The sequence below is a fragment of the Orbicella faveolata genome, unplaced genomic scaffold (genome assembly GCF_042242905.1).
Source record: "Orbicella faveolata isolate gen_17 unplaced genomic scaffold, um_ofav_v1 contig_4, whole genome shotgun sequence".
NCBI classification, from domain to species: domain Eukaryota; kingdom Metazoa; phylum Cnidaria; class Anthozoa; order Scleractinia; family Merulinidae; genus Orbicella; species Orbicella faveolata.
The window spans coordinates 2339243-2355772 of record NW_028301569.1 but is presented as its reverse complement, the minus strand read 5'-3'; the positions used below and the strand labels follow the sequence as shown (position 1 = coordinate 2355772).

Here is a 16530-nt window from a genome sequence, read left to right as displayed (position 1 = left end):
TTCTACATATTCGCTTTCGCTATCAGAAAATATAGAAATCCGACATAGATATATTTGTTTTAGTTCGTTTTGCATTTCTAAGTTACAGGTTACTGTTCCAGTTCATTGACCGTAACAGACACCTGCTAGTTTCTTGAAGGATCATAGCTGTAATAAGCGTTGAACTGTAATTACTACCTGCAATAGTCTTTTGTCAAACTGTTATCTACCTGTATTGTTTTGAAAGTTATTAATCTTGTAAACGTTGAATTCCGTTATAGCCAATCAAGCTTTCTGAAATGTATTAGATAATGTTTAGTTAAGACTTTTTAATAACTTTACGTAATCGTTTAGAATTGTGTTTTCGGCTTAAATAGTCGTGCCTTGTAAAATATTCTTTGGTTACATTCTGGCTGCATTCCGGTTATGTTCCGGTTGCATTCTGGTTGTGTTCTTGGATTAAAACGATATCGTTGGACCTAAGTTCTGACTGCTGTTGACGTCTCTCAAGGTAATTCACTGTAACAGATCCGGTACTGATCCCCGCAGCAAGAGAGTTTCCCAGGTTTTTTACAGAAGTGCTTTCCCAGGCCAAAAACCTATTATCACATAAGCTACTGAGCTTCTAACAGAAAGAAAACGCTTATGGTACTTGACGATGAACGGGAAACAGCAGTCCGGGATTTCTTTGCCTAAACATGAGTTTATTTAGCTTTTTTGCCCGTTGACTTGAAACCTACTTACATTAGAGGAAATCATTGTCTATTTTTCTCTTCTTTACGCGCTGCACGCGTGAACACTTGCTGCCAAGATATCGCGACGTCTGCTTTTCCTCGGTTACCGTCGGTTATTGAACTAAACCATGCCTGATGAGGCGTTCAACTATTGGCAAACTTAGGTTTAGTTGCTTTTGATTTTGCCGCCATTTATCGAGGTTTGCTACTGTGTTTACACGATTAAAAATTTCACTTCAGTAACGTTAAAACAAAACCAAGGTAAACTTCTCTCGTGAAAACACGGGCTTAGTCGTGTAATACATAGAGGAAATTACGTGGCCGCGCGGAGATACAAAATTTCTCTGCAAGTCTTTTTAATAGCTTGAAAAATAACACGAGATGAGAAATTTGGTATCTCCAAGTAGCCTGGGTAGCTTGGCGGTTTAAGCAACGCGGCTTTCGCGCTTGGTATCGCGGCTTCGCCGCTTTCTTAGCGCGCTCAAATTGCCTAAAAACCGCCAAGCTACGCAGGCTAATCCCCAAGGGGCCATGTAATCTTACATCAATGAAATACCAAACCATTTCACTTTTGCTGCGAAAGGCGCGATTTATTATGTAACCACAGCAACCTTGAGCTTTCCACTTAGCAAGATATATATGTTATTTTTACGTCTGAAGATATCATGTTTTCGCGCGAAAGCTGACCTGGTTTTCTTTGGTCTTTATATAATAAATCTAAGTATCAAACGTCGTGTGACAGCATGATTCGTCATACTGACAGTCAGATCATTGACAGTCAGTTAGGTAAACTTTGCACCTTCCATCATCGCTTCTCAGAAATTCGACAGTTTCCGGTTTTCCTAGAAACTTTCTTAACACATCCTGACCCTATTCAGACCAAAATAAGTCAATCACCACACACCTTTTTGATTTTCAGACAGACGGTGACTTTCAACCTTTGTCTACTGCTAAAATCAACATGTTTCAGCAGCAACCGAGGTTTTACAGTCAGATATGCATAGTGTCAAAGTCCATGCTAGTGAAAAGGTCACGTTGATACGTTGCGTGATGCCGCCAGTTTCTGTAGACTCTCAAGTTTCAAAGGATATTTAAATTACGTACATTATTCTAAGCTAGCATTTTACAATCGCGGGCTCGTTTCGCGTGGTCGGTTATCGTAAACAAACTCCGTGCGACGAATTCGAGTATTTCCCCTAATGAATAAAGTAGTCTTATGGATCTTGCCTTCAAAGTATTTTTCCACCGATTCCAAACAATAAAATTTCGACCGGATAAAGACTGAGCTATCTGTCGCGACTGGAACTAATCAACAAATGCAATCAAAATGTAGCTGTCCCCACGGTTATCATCCCAAAGCCAAGTCGTGTTAATAGGACAATCACATGACTTTTGGAGGGCATATAGTTTATTTGTGGCCCGAGTAGCATCATTTGCGTCCGAGCGCGAAGCGCAAGGGCGCAAATGATGCTACGAGGGACACAAATAAACTATATGACCGACAAAAGTCATGCGATTATCATTATTATCAATACACAAGGCCAAATCGTACAAATTCATTTAATAAGAAAAAAATGTTTAACAGAGATGTAGCATGAAACTATGATATGAAAAGTTGTTGCCACAATACGATCAGCTAAACAAGAGCCGAATAAAAATCCTTTCTGTTTACAATAAAAGTCAAATATGATCTAGTTTTAAAAAGATTAATGACAATGATTAGCAAAAATCAAATGACTGTCCTCTAAGCTCCCGCCATTCCGCGGCGAACAAAATGAAATTACAACGAAAACTAAATAAACTCAACTAACTTCTCCGCATCTTTCCAAACGCCGTCCGTGTTCTGCCCTTCCATGAAGTATCGATTCAATTTCTGCATGTCTCCTGACTGAATGGATGATTTGTGTTTTGGTTTCGCATTGTTTTCTTTCGTAAATAGCTTGGCCTTCGCTTCAAACATTTTGTTGGCAGACATAAATTCGCTGTCTTGCAAAATGTTTATGTTTCGGCTGAGTGGAGCACAGGTTAGATGGCGATGAATGGCCGCTCTAATTCCAGTCAATGCACTTGGAGTTAATGCTTGGCCTTTCTCTGTTTTCACTTCAGCGAAGAACTTTCGCAGAATTTCTCTCAAGTCCGTTGCACTTACTGTTTTGAGATCCACTGTAATTTTTCTTTTCTCACACCATTTCTCGAACTTTTTTACTCCCCACTCAGTTGCTCTCTTGGTGTTTTTCGCTTGAGCTTTTTGCTCAATCTCATCCAGTTGTTCGTTGTCTAAGTCCGAGTTTTGACTAGAAAAAAGCTGAAAATTTGGGAGTTCTTCCATTTTAAAATGAAATTTCCAAACGGCAAACGTTCACTACGCAAGCTGTTCGCACGTGAATGGTTTTCCCGCGTCAATAAACGTAACCTGATTGGTTAATATTCATCGGATGATGAACCGAGAACCAATCAGCTGCAGGGCCGTTAATACATTAACGGCCCGCTAGGAGTCATTTGCGGCCCGCAAAGCGCGTGTTTTCAAGAGGGCGGTTTTCAATTTGGCCGCGTATATTGATAATAATAAACAAGGACAATTCCCTCAGATTTCGATAAATCCTACCGTCGAAGCGTTTAAATTCGCCAAAATCTAACGCTGAGAGCACATAATAGCGAAGCTTACGGCGACTGAATGGAAAGAAGTCAAAGAAAGATCCATCGGAAAGACGAACTCACATGGCCTGCTCACATACTCACATGTTCGCCACATGTCCTATCACATGTCTTAGCATTAAACGGTACCAGTTTACCGGCCGTGACGTGCCCCTGTAAAAATCAAGCGGGGTGGCCATTTTGGTGTCCTTACAGGAATGTGTTTTTTTCGGCCTATAACCGTGCACAGGGATACCAACTCTGGAAAGCCACAGGTCAAAATTAGGTTTGCTTTCGGGTGTCTGGAAAACCCGAATAGCGAATAGCGAATAGTCGCGAATAGTCCCGAATAGTGCGAATAGTCTCGAATAGTGCGAATAGTGGCGAACAGTCGCGACAAGTGGCGCATAGTGACGAATAGTCGTCAATAGTCACCGCTTTAGATCTAATATCCAGCGTTAATTAATTATCAAAATAAACAACAGAATTTCAGTGAGTTTATTACCTTTTCTTCTCCGGACTCAGGCTAGTAAGCTGTCCATCGCCGACATTAAGAAAACAGAAAACACAAGGATAACCTAATAAAGACGTATTCATACTTTTGCCGCAGTGGTTAAAACAGAGGAAATTACGCCTAGAAACACCTTTTGTCCTGATAAGCGTCTGTGCTTTTTAGCGGAAAAATCCCATCCTAAGTTGCTACGAGGTTAACTGCGAGATTACTATTTGCCACTATTTGCCACTATTCGCCACTATTCGCCACTGTTCGAGACTGTTCGCCACTATTCGCACTATTCGTACCATTCACTATTTGCTATTCGGGTTTTCCAGACACCCGTTTACGTTCCACTTCGTCGAACGCAACAAATGACTCTCTTAAATAAAAAGATAGAAACTATAACAAATAACCTTCTTAAATCAAAAGATTGGACAACAACAACTGCATCCCGTAACACATGATCAGCAGGAAGGAGTACAACAGATACCCTGGTAATTATAACGGCGGACAATTAAGTTGCATTTAAAATCAAAACTGAGGCTTCCGGTGTGAGCGCACCTAGCGTAGTAATAGGCATGTGCTAAAACCCAGACGGTGGATTCTGGACGATAGACGATAGAGGATGGACGATGGACGATGGACGATGGACGATATCTCTGACATTCATTTATTTGTCGATGTTAAACTATTGAACAGCGAAAATTCGTGCCCTCCCCTTGCCCGAGCAAAAATATAACTTATTTGGACTGGACAAATTATCACGAAGTTCGCGGATTTTTCGTCACGCAATGTCACGCATTCATTTATTTCTCTCAGTCAAAGCACATAAACATGAATAAATTTTCCACACAATCTTTTGCTTTTGTCACGCGATGTCACCATGGAGTTTTGAAATACTTGCAATAAAAACTTTCAGAGCTGGCGAAAATGAAATTGAAACACGTAAGGAAAGGAAGGGAAAAATGGTAATGGGAAGCACCGATAATCCTGGCAGACCGCTTGTGGAAAGCTTCACCAAAACAGCTTAAAAACTAAGGTGAGGCTGCTTATTCCCCCCCCCCCCCCCCACCCAACCCACGACAACTCATGCAAAAACATATCACGTGCTTGCCGTATGGGCTACGATTCTCCTGCGTGATTTCTGCGTACAGTCTGGGATAATTCATGTGAAAAAGCAATCGATTGCGGGACAAAAGAAAAAGATTGTGTGACAAAATTTATACTTTGTTGTCAGAATTTAATAAATGAATAACTGACATTGCGTGACATAAAATCCGCGGTCAAAATTTGTCCAGTCAAAATAAGTTTGTTTTTTTTATTCTTGCTGGGGAGCGGGGCGGGCACGAATTTTCGCTGTGCACTATTTCAAAATTCCATGGTGACATTGCGTGATAAAAGAAGGAATGCGTGAAATTGCGTGACGAACAATTCGCGATCACAACTTTCTCCTCGAACTTTTGCTGTTCAATATTTTAACATCGCGTGCCAAAAGCAAAAGATTGTGTGACAATTTTATACTTTGTCTGAGAGAAATAAATGAATGTCAGAGATATCGTCCATCGTCCATCGTCCATCGTCCATCGTCCATCGTCCATCGTCCATCGTCCATCGTCCATCGTCCATCGTCCATCGTCCATCGTCCATCGTCCATCGTCCAGAGTCCACCGTCTGGGTTTTAGCACATGCCGTAGTAATAGCAGTAAGTCGTTTGGTATTTGCAGCGTAACCTAACTCCGGAAGGTCCATATTTGTCTAAGCAATAGTTCATTGTTGCCGCCTCTGAACTGCTGTACCCTTTCCAGTCCGACCAATAATGGCTTCGCTTCCTACGTCCATGACCTGAACCAAAAATTAAGAGCATATAAACTGCTTCAGTAAGTCAAAATTTCATTAAATTACAACACTATTTTAAACTGACCTCATTAGACTTCGCCTGGCTATAATTTAACTGCACTTTAAGAATGCTAATTTTTGTTAATTTATTACGTACTTAAAATAGCGGAGAGGGCCGACGACTAAAATTAGGCTATCAGAATTCTTTTGTTATTAGAATGTTTTATTGAAAGTCCTATACTTTCGACGTGTTGGACCAGGTAGAGTTTCCACAGATCTTTTTTGATCATAAGTCGTGCAATAAATCTCTTATAATCCTACTAGGGGTCACCCCCACTTAGTTTTCAGAGATACTATAAAGAAATGCTTTGTCCCCTTTCGCGCGGCATATATGCATTTTCTTTGCTATAACTGAATCGTACTTTAACCGCACTTTAACGTTCTCCTTTCCTGTCTTAAAACATCCATATTAAGTCCGCATTGACTTGTGCGGTTCATCACCATGCTTCCCTACTATAACCTAGCGTTACCTCATATTATCGCTCCCAGTCTTCCACACCCTCGCCCGCTCGCATCCAGTTCTGGGGTGCTTACCATTTACAAAAACCATCCGGTTGGAAATTTCAGGCATAAATATTCAACAATTAAATGCGACTATGTGTGAGAGGGAATCGCTATAAAGTATATCCACATCAGCTAAAGAGACCTAAAAGAGCAGAAAAATAGCATCATCTCAAATCACGGCCCATATTTTCAGAAGCTTCCCAAACGTAAAGTCGCGAACCATTTCATTTCCTAACTGGAATTTCCGGTTTTCCCATGTAAATGGTAAGTACCCCTGATCTGTCGAGACGATATCGACGATCGACTAACTTTTTTTTAAGAGCGTGAGCAGACGAAACGCAGCGAATTACTCAATCAGATTGGCTCTGTCAGAAGGCGGAAATTTCGATTTCGATCATCTAAGCCTATACATAAGGTAAGCGTGGCATAAAAACAGCTAAAATTGACTGAGCTTTTTCTGTTATTCAGTATGACTTCATACCCATTGCGTCATCAGATTTTCTTTCACCAGGTATGAGACCTTGGTAACAGGCTACCCTTTATTGTCCCAAGAAGTCATTTTTTGTGACCAGTTCTCACTCTTTCCATTATAATTGGCATGTTTAATCGAAAAAATGAAAGGTCTATGATAATCGTTATCAATTGTTAGCATTTAATCGATAATTTTCGTATTAAATATTGACGGACACTCAATAGCATTTGTTTTAGTTAGAATTGTAGGGACCTTACAATTGTTATCAATGACCATTAATTGTCATATACTTTGTCATTTATGAAGAAAAATAGCACAGATAGCACGGGCATAGAGTAGATAAAATGATCGCTGTACCGGCGCCATGTTTTTGCTTTGTAAACCTGAATCTCGATGAATCGCACTAGCAAGAGCGTTAACAAAAACTGAGTTCGGCCACCTGAAACATAAACAGCCGGGTTTTGACTTCGTTCAATATTGTGGCTGCCGAAGGTTTTATTCAGCTATTTAAAAATCCTTCACCCTGTTCTAGAACGGTAATGGAGTTCTCGGCGATTATCCCCGAGGGTCACCCAAGGGAGCCTCTGAGTATTGGCTTATCAAAGTCCTTAAATAACGTAACAAATCTTCCCACCCAAAAGCCCTTTATCAGATTATAATTTTTTTACTTCCTTCTCTTTCTCTGTTTGTTGTTTAACTGACTAACTACTTTTCCCGTTCAAAGATCGTTTTAAACCTGGCAAACAGTCGTATTCTAACATACTGATCACAATTCGGTCATAAGAAATATAGTTTACCGAACCCGTTTTTGAGCGGTAAGCACTAAAAGTAAAATCAATGGTGTTTTTAACAGGCTATACTGCTGCTACGGTAACCTGTTACGTCAGGAATAATTATATATAAAAGTGTTACCATATGAGGAAGTAGCAGATCCCATTAACATTAACAGAAATACTGTCTGATGAGTGCGTAAGCACGAAACTCGGAGTAACAGCAAATCTTGCCTCTTCGTTATTACTCATATATAAAAGTGTTACTTTTAAAGATTGCTCGTCGTTTATAGACCTTTATAAAACGGCTATATTTGCACTGTTGCCCAGCGCATGCGGTGTTGTTCTGTGTCTCATACGGGCAATTTAAGATAGTGAAAGTCGTTTACTTACCCTGTTCTTGGACCATGGTTGTGTTCATGGAGTCTAACGAGATTTCCTCAACCTTGGTGATTGGAAAACTGCCACAGAAATCCAGAAACTTCTGAGGTAAGGCCAAGCGATCTGCAAAACCTAGCACTTGCAGCACAGTTCTCTCAACTTTCACTTTATCAGGTAAGGACTGCCTGGACGCCTGGAGTATTATACAAAGAGAAATTCAATAAAATTCAACTTTTTGATTAATAATGATGTTTTTTGAGATTTTTGTGACAGGTATTTAAAAAAATCTACAATCCAGATCTTGCACATTTCTAAAGGTACTCGGAATCAGTTTTTAGACTTGCCTTATTCGCAGCTGTAACAAGCCGTGTTTTCTTTTTTAGTTGCAACGATCAGGAAAGGTTACATCAAAATTTGTATATATTGAATAAATTTTTCCTGTGGGTCGTCTAATCTTCAATTATATTCGATTTCTTTCTATATAGTCAAAACATCTTTGGATTTCTCTCTCAGAAATTTTCGTAAGTCTTTGCCAATCTTTGGAAATGTTCCGAAAATGGTTACACACACGACGTATTAATTAGCAAATAAAGAAGCCAAGCCGTGTATTACACCGTGATAAAACACGACGGGCATTTGAGAACACGAGGGAAATGTAGAAAACACGAGCCGCAGGCGAGTGTTTTCTACATTTGTCGAGTGTTCTCAAATGTCCGGAGTTTTTTATCACAGTGTAATACACGGCTTACGCTTCTTTATTTGCTTTATAATATAGATTTTTAGGCGAAAAACAAAAAAGCACGCTTTTTCTAGGTTATATACTCTGATGAAACGTGGGTTTTTGACCAATCAGAACGCGCGCACTCTCAACAGATAAAATGGACTATACGGTAAGGCTCAGCTCGAAAGGGGTGTCTTTCAAACTAGGGGTTTATAATACGGTAGACTTTCACTGCGAGTAATTATTTCGAGGGGTTATTCAATCCAAGGGCACAGAAAAAGGATTCAGTATGTCTATTGTAAGTTCGTGAAAGGAGCTCTACACCATATTCTATGGAACATATATGGAACGTATATGCTTTTCTGTCAAAATTAATATAAAAGGAATAGGTTTCTACCTAGGAAAGGAGAGTCCCTGAGGGTCAAAGTTAATTAAAGCCAGCGCTTTGGCTTTATTACCGCTTCTTAGCAATAAATTACATCTTCTTAATAAAAATAAACGGCATGCAATGCATGCAGAAGCGATGACGTGTACGTGCTATTTCTAAAATTGTTCCAAGAAAATTGGAACATAAACAGACAGGCTGATGGTTAAGCTTAATTAAAAGTAAAAGTAAGATACAACCTGTGTGGGAGGTAGCTGTATTGTAAGTAGCTTCGCATAGTTGGGTTTTGAGAGTCCAAGCTTACTTGTTCCCTTTGTTCAATTGTTCCTCTTTGAACTGAATAATGCAATTCACCTTTTTCCCTTTTGTTTACTTCTCGAAATGACCGGCAGTGAGACTTTTTTTATGAAATAAAACAGTGTAAAAGAATATTGTGATAGATGTCCCCAAGAGAAATCCGGTGGCGGATCCAGACTTTCACTATTACAGTTTATTTCACGTTTCACAGATAAGTTCAGATATTTCAGTGCTCATACACTGCTCTGACAGTGCTCATTCAATTGAATTCACCTTAAGACAGCAAAAGGTCCGGGCTAAACAGCGCTCACCAATACGTAAATTTATTGCCGGTTGACCCTTGACCTATCGCGCGTGCAACTTGCTTGTAGATATAAAGTTGTATGTATAGATGATCTGTTCGCATCATCAGTTTGCCGGTGAGCGCAAATTTATCCCATTTTGCATAAAGCACAATCGACAATAAAAATGTTCTTTTAAACGCTGAAATTAAAGACACTCCACGGATCCTACAAATTGCAAAAGACAGCCGCAAAGGATAAGTTCCTAGTTCCCCGAAACCAAAGATGGCGAATAAACTCTTTCTGCTGATCCTAGAAGCTGCAAAGAAATGAATAAACTTGCATCTCTCCAGATATAGTGAAACGTGTTGTTCAAAGTACATCAACAACATACGCAAACTTGAAAACAACAAACAGTATTTTCACCGTTTCTCCCTGAAATCAACACCTTATCTTGAAATAACAGACATTTGGCAACGCTAATTACCTCACCTGAAATTAATGTGTTGTTTTAACCTTATACCTGTTTTTAATGAACCTTCCTATTGATTTACCACTGACAAAACCATTATCTATTGTTTAATCACAACCACTCTTCCGTTGAGAGAAAATTTAAAATACCACATTTGTAAAACTTTACCGCAAAAACTACTGAAAAACTGCAAATAAATTGTAACTTGAATTCATTATCACTACTGTAAACCTTCTGTTTTATTACAAAAATAACCTGTTTTCCATTGTGAATGGTTTTCAGCTGAAAATCCCGTGGTTAAATCACGTCTTCTAGACTCTTCTGGTTGTTTTTCACAAACCAAACCTAATTTGTGCTCTTATCATGCGCGACAGTTATAAGCTGTTTTCATTACAGCAAAAGGATTAGTTCTTCAGCGAATTACTTTTTTTAAAGTTGAAAGATACATTGCATTGCCTCCGAGTAAAATATAAACAATAGCATAAACCAGAACTTCCCTCTCTCATGACTTGAGTATTCTTTGGCTTTCATGTAAATGTTGTGTAACCCAACGGCTGCTCTGTTTTCCATTAAAGAGACCATAATCTAAGCTACATTAACCAATTCTGATCAAAGCAAAACCTTCAGCTAGCTCACCTTTTCGTTACACTATTCCCCATTGCTTCCTGCAATCTCAACTGGTTTCAAATATAAATGTTGTGTAACCCAACTCCCGCTCTGTTTCTACTTAAGACACCATAATCCAAGCTACATTAACCAATTCTGATCAAGAAAAAAACTTCAGCTAGCTCACCTTTTCGTTACGTATACTATTCTCCATTGCTTTCTGCTATCTCAACTGCTTTCACAGCGAACTTCTTCTATGCTTTTCTTCAATTCTAGCTCAATTTCACAAAATTTCGGCCCACAGTTATGTTTAGTTCAGCCCTAAACAAAGTTCACCAATACGTAAATTTAATGTAGGACCTTGACCTATCGCGTCTCCCACACACATAAGTTCAGTTCAGATATTTCAGTGCTCATACAATGCTCACACAGTGCTTATTTACTACCTCCCAGACTGTATTTCCCTTCCACAGAGCGGCGAATCGTGCGCGACATAAGCGCAGCGCGACAAAAGCTCTACGCTGCCCATCCAAAAGAATGCGATGCGTTAAGCTTAATGACTACGTCATCGCTTAAAAAGCGGCTGAATAAGTTTAATTGCTCATCCCGACCCTGTAAATACAAACTCACCTGATCCATGTCGCGCCTCAATGTCTCTGGTGAAGGTAAAGATGAATCCAACTTTGACACGCAGCAATCTTTAGTTGATGGAACACGACGAACTGTCAAACCCTATGCGTGAAAAACGGGGTTAGTTATTTGCTAAGAAGGCTGAATCGGTTTAGCTCGTTAACACTAAATATGGCCCGTTAGCTTCGAAAAAACAAACAATACCTCAGTGATAATGAACAGTGACGAGATAACTCTTTGAACAGACTTTTAATAAAAAGAGAAAAATTTCCAGTTTTGTGATCACAGTATTTTTTTTTTTTTTTTTTTTAATTTCTTAAAAGAACAAGATTTGGCTCGAAGATATATGTCCAAATCTTTTTAAAGATATCAACGCCTGGTCATCTCTTTTCGTTACTAATCGAAGATTCTAGTGTAAGTGATCCCTAATGTTGCGAAATGAGACCTGTTTATTAACAGAATACATAAACCTACACTGATCACGGCCTCATGCATTCTGCCAGTGCTCAACTTGTAGTGCGCAGCGTGTGGTAAAGGCTAGACAAAGGTTGGCGAATGTACGATTTGTGATGTGCAGTCTTGCGGTCACGCGTGACGAGTGAATATGTGACAAATCAGTTTATGATACAGGGTAACTGCCAGGCGCACTTTATCCCACAAATTTGGTCTTGAAATGCCTGAGGTTTTCTTTCAATCCTCGTTTCGCTGACAGTGATGAAACGTCGATAACACGTTTTAAGCTAGATTTCGCTTCCTTGACCTGGTTTACTACTATCTGACACTCTTCTGGCACAATTAGTACTTTTCAATTCCGTTAACTGGAGCCTATGGACTCATACTCTTTACACTGAAGCACGTGCGCAAGTTTACCATCTACCTAGGGCGTGTACATTATTTTTAACGATGTTTGCAATTCTAAACAACTTATTTAGGCTCTATTTAGGGACACAATGAACTTAATTCCATGTTTCTTGAACCATTCACTATTAGTTATCGTTTTTGTCATGAGGTCCTCCGTTTAAAGATAAAGTTATTTGTTTTTGTCCTTTTTCACGATTCTCGTTTTTCATTTTTGGATCTGTTTAGACGTTCGACAATAGTGTTATTTAGTAATAAACGGACGCAATGGACTAACGGGTGACTGCGTAGACAAAACCAATGCATCTTATTGACCAAACAAAATGTTCTTGCCACTTTAGACTACGGTAGTAGGAAGAACTCAAAAATGGACTCTGTGACTCCTTCACTGTTATTTATTAAGCAAATAAAATAATGAAATTATGATTTTGTCAAAATAAACCTTCCTATGAACTTTTTGAAAAATGCCCATGTACGGTACAGACACTGTGCGAGTTTCCCGAGAGTGCACTCCATGATAAATTGGTTTATAATACGAACCTCGATATTCTTTAATACATAATTCATTTTCCGAGTTCAGTGGCTCAAAGCCATTTTGACTACTACTGAAATACAAGACTCACCACTTCGAAATCATTCATAACGTCCATTGCATCCACACTGTTGTGTTGAGGAACTCGAATCACTTCTGTTTGTTCGTCCACATTAACTTCCACCTCCTCATTAAAGTTTGTTCCGTTTTCAACGATATTGAAAGCATAGCGCTCAACCTGTAAGGAGAGACCCTTGAGCTTAGATTCTTATTTATCGTTTTAAGGTGTCAGTTCTTTCTGGATCATACCTAACCTTTTAAATAAGGTTTTTACCAGTCTTCACTTGATCGAATTCAAAATTGCACCCGTTGTTGTAAATAGACTGAGTTTGGTATAACGTACTCATATTTTTTTCCATGGAAATAGCAAAGAAAACGACTCAAAATCAGTAAATCCTGAATTTTGCACAAATCAGATTTGCTTTGAAAATCTTATACCAATATCTTCTAAGGACTGTAACTTGAGCAATTTCACAACTGCTTAAGTTATATGTGTAATAGACTTGCCACAAGTCGACCTCATGAAAGTCTAGGTATATAACCGCGATGATGAATCATGTCTTCACATCTTCTCCGCAATTCAATGCTAACTCTGTTGATAAGATAAGAAGGGTGTGTTTTAACTCCAGGAGTATTTCTCGAGAAAAGAATAGAAAGATATGACTACTTGAGTACTTAACAATTATATACTAAATATAATTCAAAGATTTGCTATAATTTAGAGGCCAAACGCGAAAACCAGAATTGCTAGTAACTTTCACTGATATAAACACTGTCATACCGTTTTAGAAATAGTTTTCAAGTAGAATGACGAAGATATAATTTTGCGTCTTGTCGAAAAAAGAACGCGCTGGTCATCAATAAACTCGATCAGTAATCATTTTGGGAAACTTATCATTTATCAGAGCGGCAGACAAAACCACAATTATGCAATCATGATGTTACTTATTTTGGTCTGAATAGGGTCAGGATGTGTTAAGAAAGTTTCTAGGAAAACCGGAAACTGTCGAATTTCTGAGAAGCGATGATGGAAGGTGCAAAGTTTACCTAACTGACTGTCAATGATCTGACTGTCAGTATGACGAATCATGCTGTCACACGACGTTTGATACTTAGATTTATTATATAAAGACCAAAGAAAACCAGGTCAGCTTTCGCGCGAAAACGTGATATCTTCAGACGTAAAAATAACATATATATCTTGCTAAGTGGAAAGCTCAAGGTTGCTGTGGTTACATAATAAATCGCGCCTTTCGCAGCAAAAGTGAAATGGTTTGGTATTTCATTGATGTAAGATTACATGGCCCCTTGGGGATTAGCCTGCGTAGCTTGGCGGTTTTTAGGCAATTTGAGCGCGCTAAGAAAGCGGCGAAGCCGCGATACCAAGCGCGAAAGCCGCGTTGCTTAAACCGCCAAGCTACCCAGGCTACTTGGAGATACCAAATTTCTCATCTCGTGTTATTTTTCAAGCTATTAAAAAGACTTGCAGAGAAATTTTGTATCTCCGCGCGGCCACGTAATTTCCTCTATGTATTACACGACTAAGCCCGTGTTTTCACGAGAGAAGTTTACCTTGGTTTTGTTTTAACGTTACTGAAGTGAAATTTTTAATCGTGTAAACACAGTAGCAAACCTCGATAAATGGCGGCAAAATCAAAAGCAACTAAACCTAAGTTTGCCAATAGTTGAACGCCTCATCAGGCATGGTTTAGTTCAATAACCGACGGTAACCGAGGAAAAGCAGACGTCGCGATATCTTGGCAGCAAGTGTTCACGCGTGCAGCGCGTAAAGAAGAGAAAAATAGACAATGATTTCCTCTAATGTAAGTAGGTTTCAAGTCAACGGGCAAAAAAGCTAAATAAACTCATGTTTAGGCAAAGAAATCCCGGACTGCTGTTTCCCGTTCATCGTCAAGTACCATAAGCGTTTTCTTTCTGTTAGAAGCTCAGTAGCTTATGTGATAATAGGTTTTTGGCCTGGGAAAGCACTTCTGTAAAAAACCTGGGAAACTCTCTTGCTGCGGGGATCAGTACCGGATCTGTTACAGTGAATTACCTTGAGAGACGTCAACAGCAGTCAGAACTTAGGTCCAACGATATCGTTTTAATCCAAGAACACAACCAGAATGCAACCGGAACATAACCGGAATGCAGCCAGAATGTAACCAAAGAATATTTTACAAGGCACGACTATTTAAGCCGAAAACACAATTCTAAACGATTACGTAAAGTTATTAAAAAGTCTTAACTAAACATTATCTAATACATTTCAGAAAGCTTGATTGGCTATAACGGAATTCAACGTTTACAAGATTAATAACTTTCAAAACAATACAGGTAGATAACAGTTTGACAAAAGACTATTGCAGGTAGTAATTACAGTTCAACGCTTATTACAGCTATGATCCTTCAAGAAACTAGCAGGTGTCTGTTACGGTCAATGAACTGGAACAGTAACCTGTAACTTAGAAATGCAAAACGAACTAAAACAAATATATCTATGTCGGATTTCTATATTTTCTGATAGCGAAAGCGAATATGTAGAACGTACTTAATTATCTAATTCTCTTTCCTCACACTTAGTAGCAGTGTACAGGCAGGCGCAACTAGAAGACCTACCACAAATAGAGAGAAAAAAAAATCATAATTCAGGTCTATGGAGTAGAAGCGGCCCCGAATAAGAAGAAGTACCGGTAAACATTTATGTAGCCTGGGCTCCATGGCAGATGCCGTTTCAGGTTTTTTTGCGGGAAGAGGCTCAGCGAGATATCAAAATTTTCTTTCCAATATTCATCTACAAAGCTTTACATTTAAGGAGAGTTTGGCTCGACATCATCGCAAGCAAATTGACAACGACCTACGTTCGGCATTGGAGCAAAGTCAAATTTTATAATTTCCCAATAGTTTCTGAGCAACATAAGTTAATTAGTTTCGCGTAAACAGCTTCTCTAATAACTGCGGTTTAGTTACGAAACCTCGGTAAGCAGTAACCGTAGTAAACCTCTCTCGTGAAAACACGGCATAGGTTAGTTCGGAGGGGTGATAACTAAAAACAACCAACCAGATTGCTCCATTGCCGGTTCAATATTCTCTAAGTATTGGACCGGGCACTGTCCCGAATGATCCCGCAAGATCACTCTTGAAGATTTTCTGTTAGTTTCCATCGTGTAATAAATCTCTTATTAACCAAGATTGTTTGGGACCGTGATGAGAGAATATCGGCTCTCGGTTTATTTTGTAGAGTCCATACAAAAGAGACCAAGGGCCGATATTCTCCTAGTACGGCCCTCACGCTTAGTATAACCGAAGGCAACGTCGCTAGTACCATGAAGTGTGAAGCAAGCTTGATACGGGTACCTCTCGTGTAGTTGCTAAGGAAAAGGGCATATTGTAGTTGACCTTCCTTGCTGTTGAACGTGAAGAGGAATTATACGCTATTTATCGTTTGAACAATTTAATCGACATGTTGAAGGAAGTGAATTAAAACTTATACCCGCTATTTTCTATCGACGTAAGCTTCCCGCGTGATGACGTCGTGTATTACATTGTTGAAAAGAGGTAAGCATGTGTGAACCTGCTATGCTTAAGGAAGTGATTGTGAAATTACGGATTACGTCTGTCAGTTACCTAAGGAATTTGATCAATCAACAATTTCTGTGAGGTTAGTCGTGATAATGATGTGAATCCGGGAATGATACATTCATCAGTTGCCTATCGATTAACCAGCGATTCGCTTCATAGGCGAACGACCAAAGCAGAAACCACAATTTTTCTTTGTTCATTCGATAGAACTCCAACGTTGCCGCTTGACCCAACTTTTGA

The 16530-nt window shown here is 39.2% G+C and overlaps 1 protein-coding gene across 1 annotated transcript; it reads right to left on the bottom strand.

The window, feature by feature from the left end:
* Nucleotides 1–4915: 4915 nt before the first annotated feature.
* Nucleotides 4916–15904, bottom strand: LOC149100918 (uncharacterized). Its single transcript, XM_089276054.1, has 5 exons — nucleotides 14765–15904; nucleotides 12740–12886; nucleotides 11259–11360; nucleotides 7879–8059; nucleotides 4916–5685 (listed from the first exon to the last, which is right to left on the bottom strand). The coding sequence occupies exons 2-5, from the start codon at nucleotides 12764–12766 to the stop codon at nucleotides 5522–5524; spliced, it is 474 nt and encodes a 157-aa protein (XP_089132180.1). The 5' UTR covers nucleotides 12767–12886; nucleotides 14765–15904; the 3' UTR covers nucleotides 4916–5521.
* Nucleotides 15905–16530: the final 626 nt, after the last annotated feature.

Excerpts from the sequence above, each read along its gene's own strand:
- LOC149100918 (XM_089276054.1), bottom strand. The coding sequence starts at position 12,766 with ATGGACGTTATGAATGATTTCGAAGTG. Across the intron at positions 11,361-12,739 it reads TTATGAATGATTTCGAAGTG|GGTTTGACAGTTCGTCGTGT; the intron begins GTGAGTCTTGTA and ends TTTCACGCATAG. Across the intron at positions 8,060-11,258 it reads TGAGGCGCGACATGGATCAG|GCGTCCAGGCAGTCCTTACC; the intron begins GTGAGTTTGTAT and ends ATAATACTCCAG.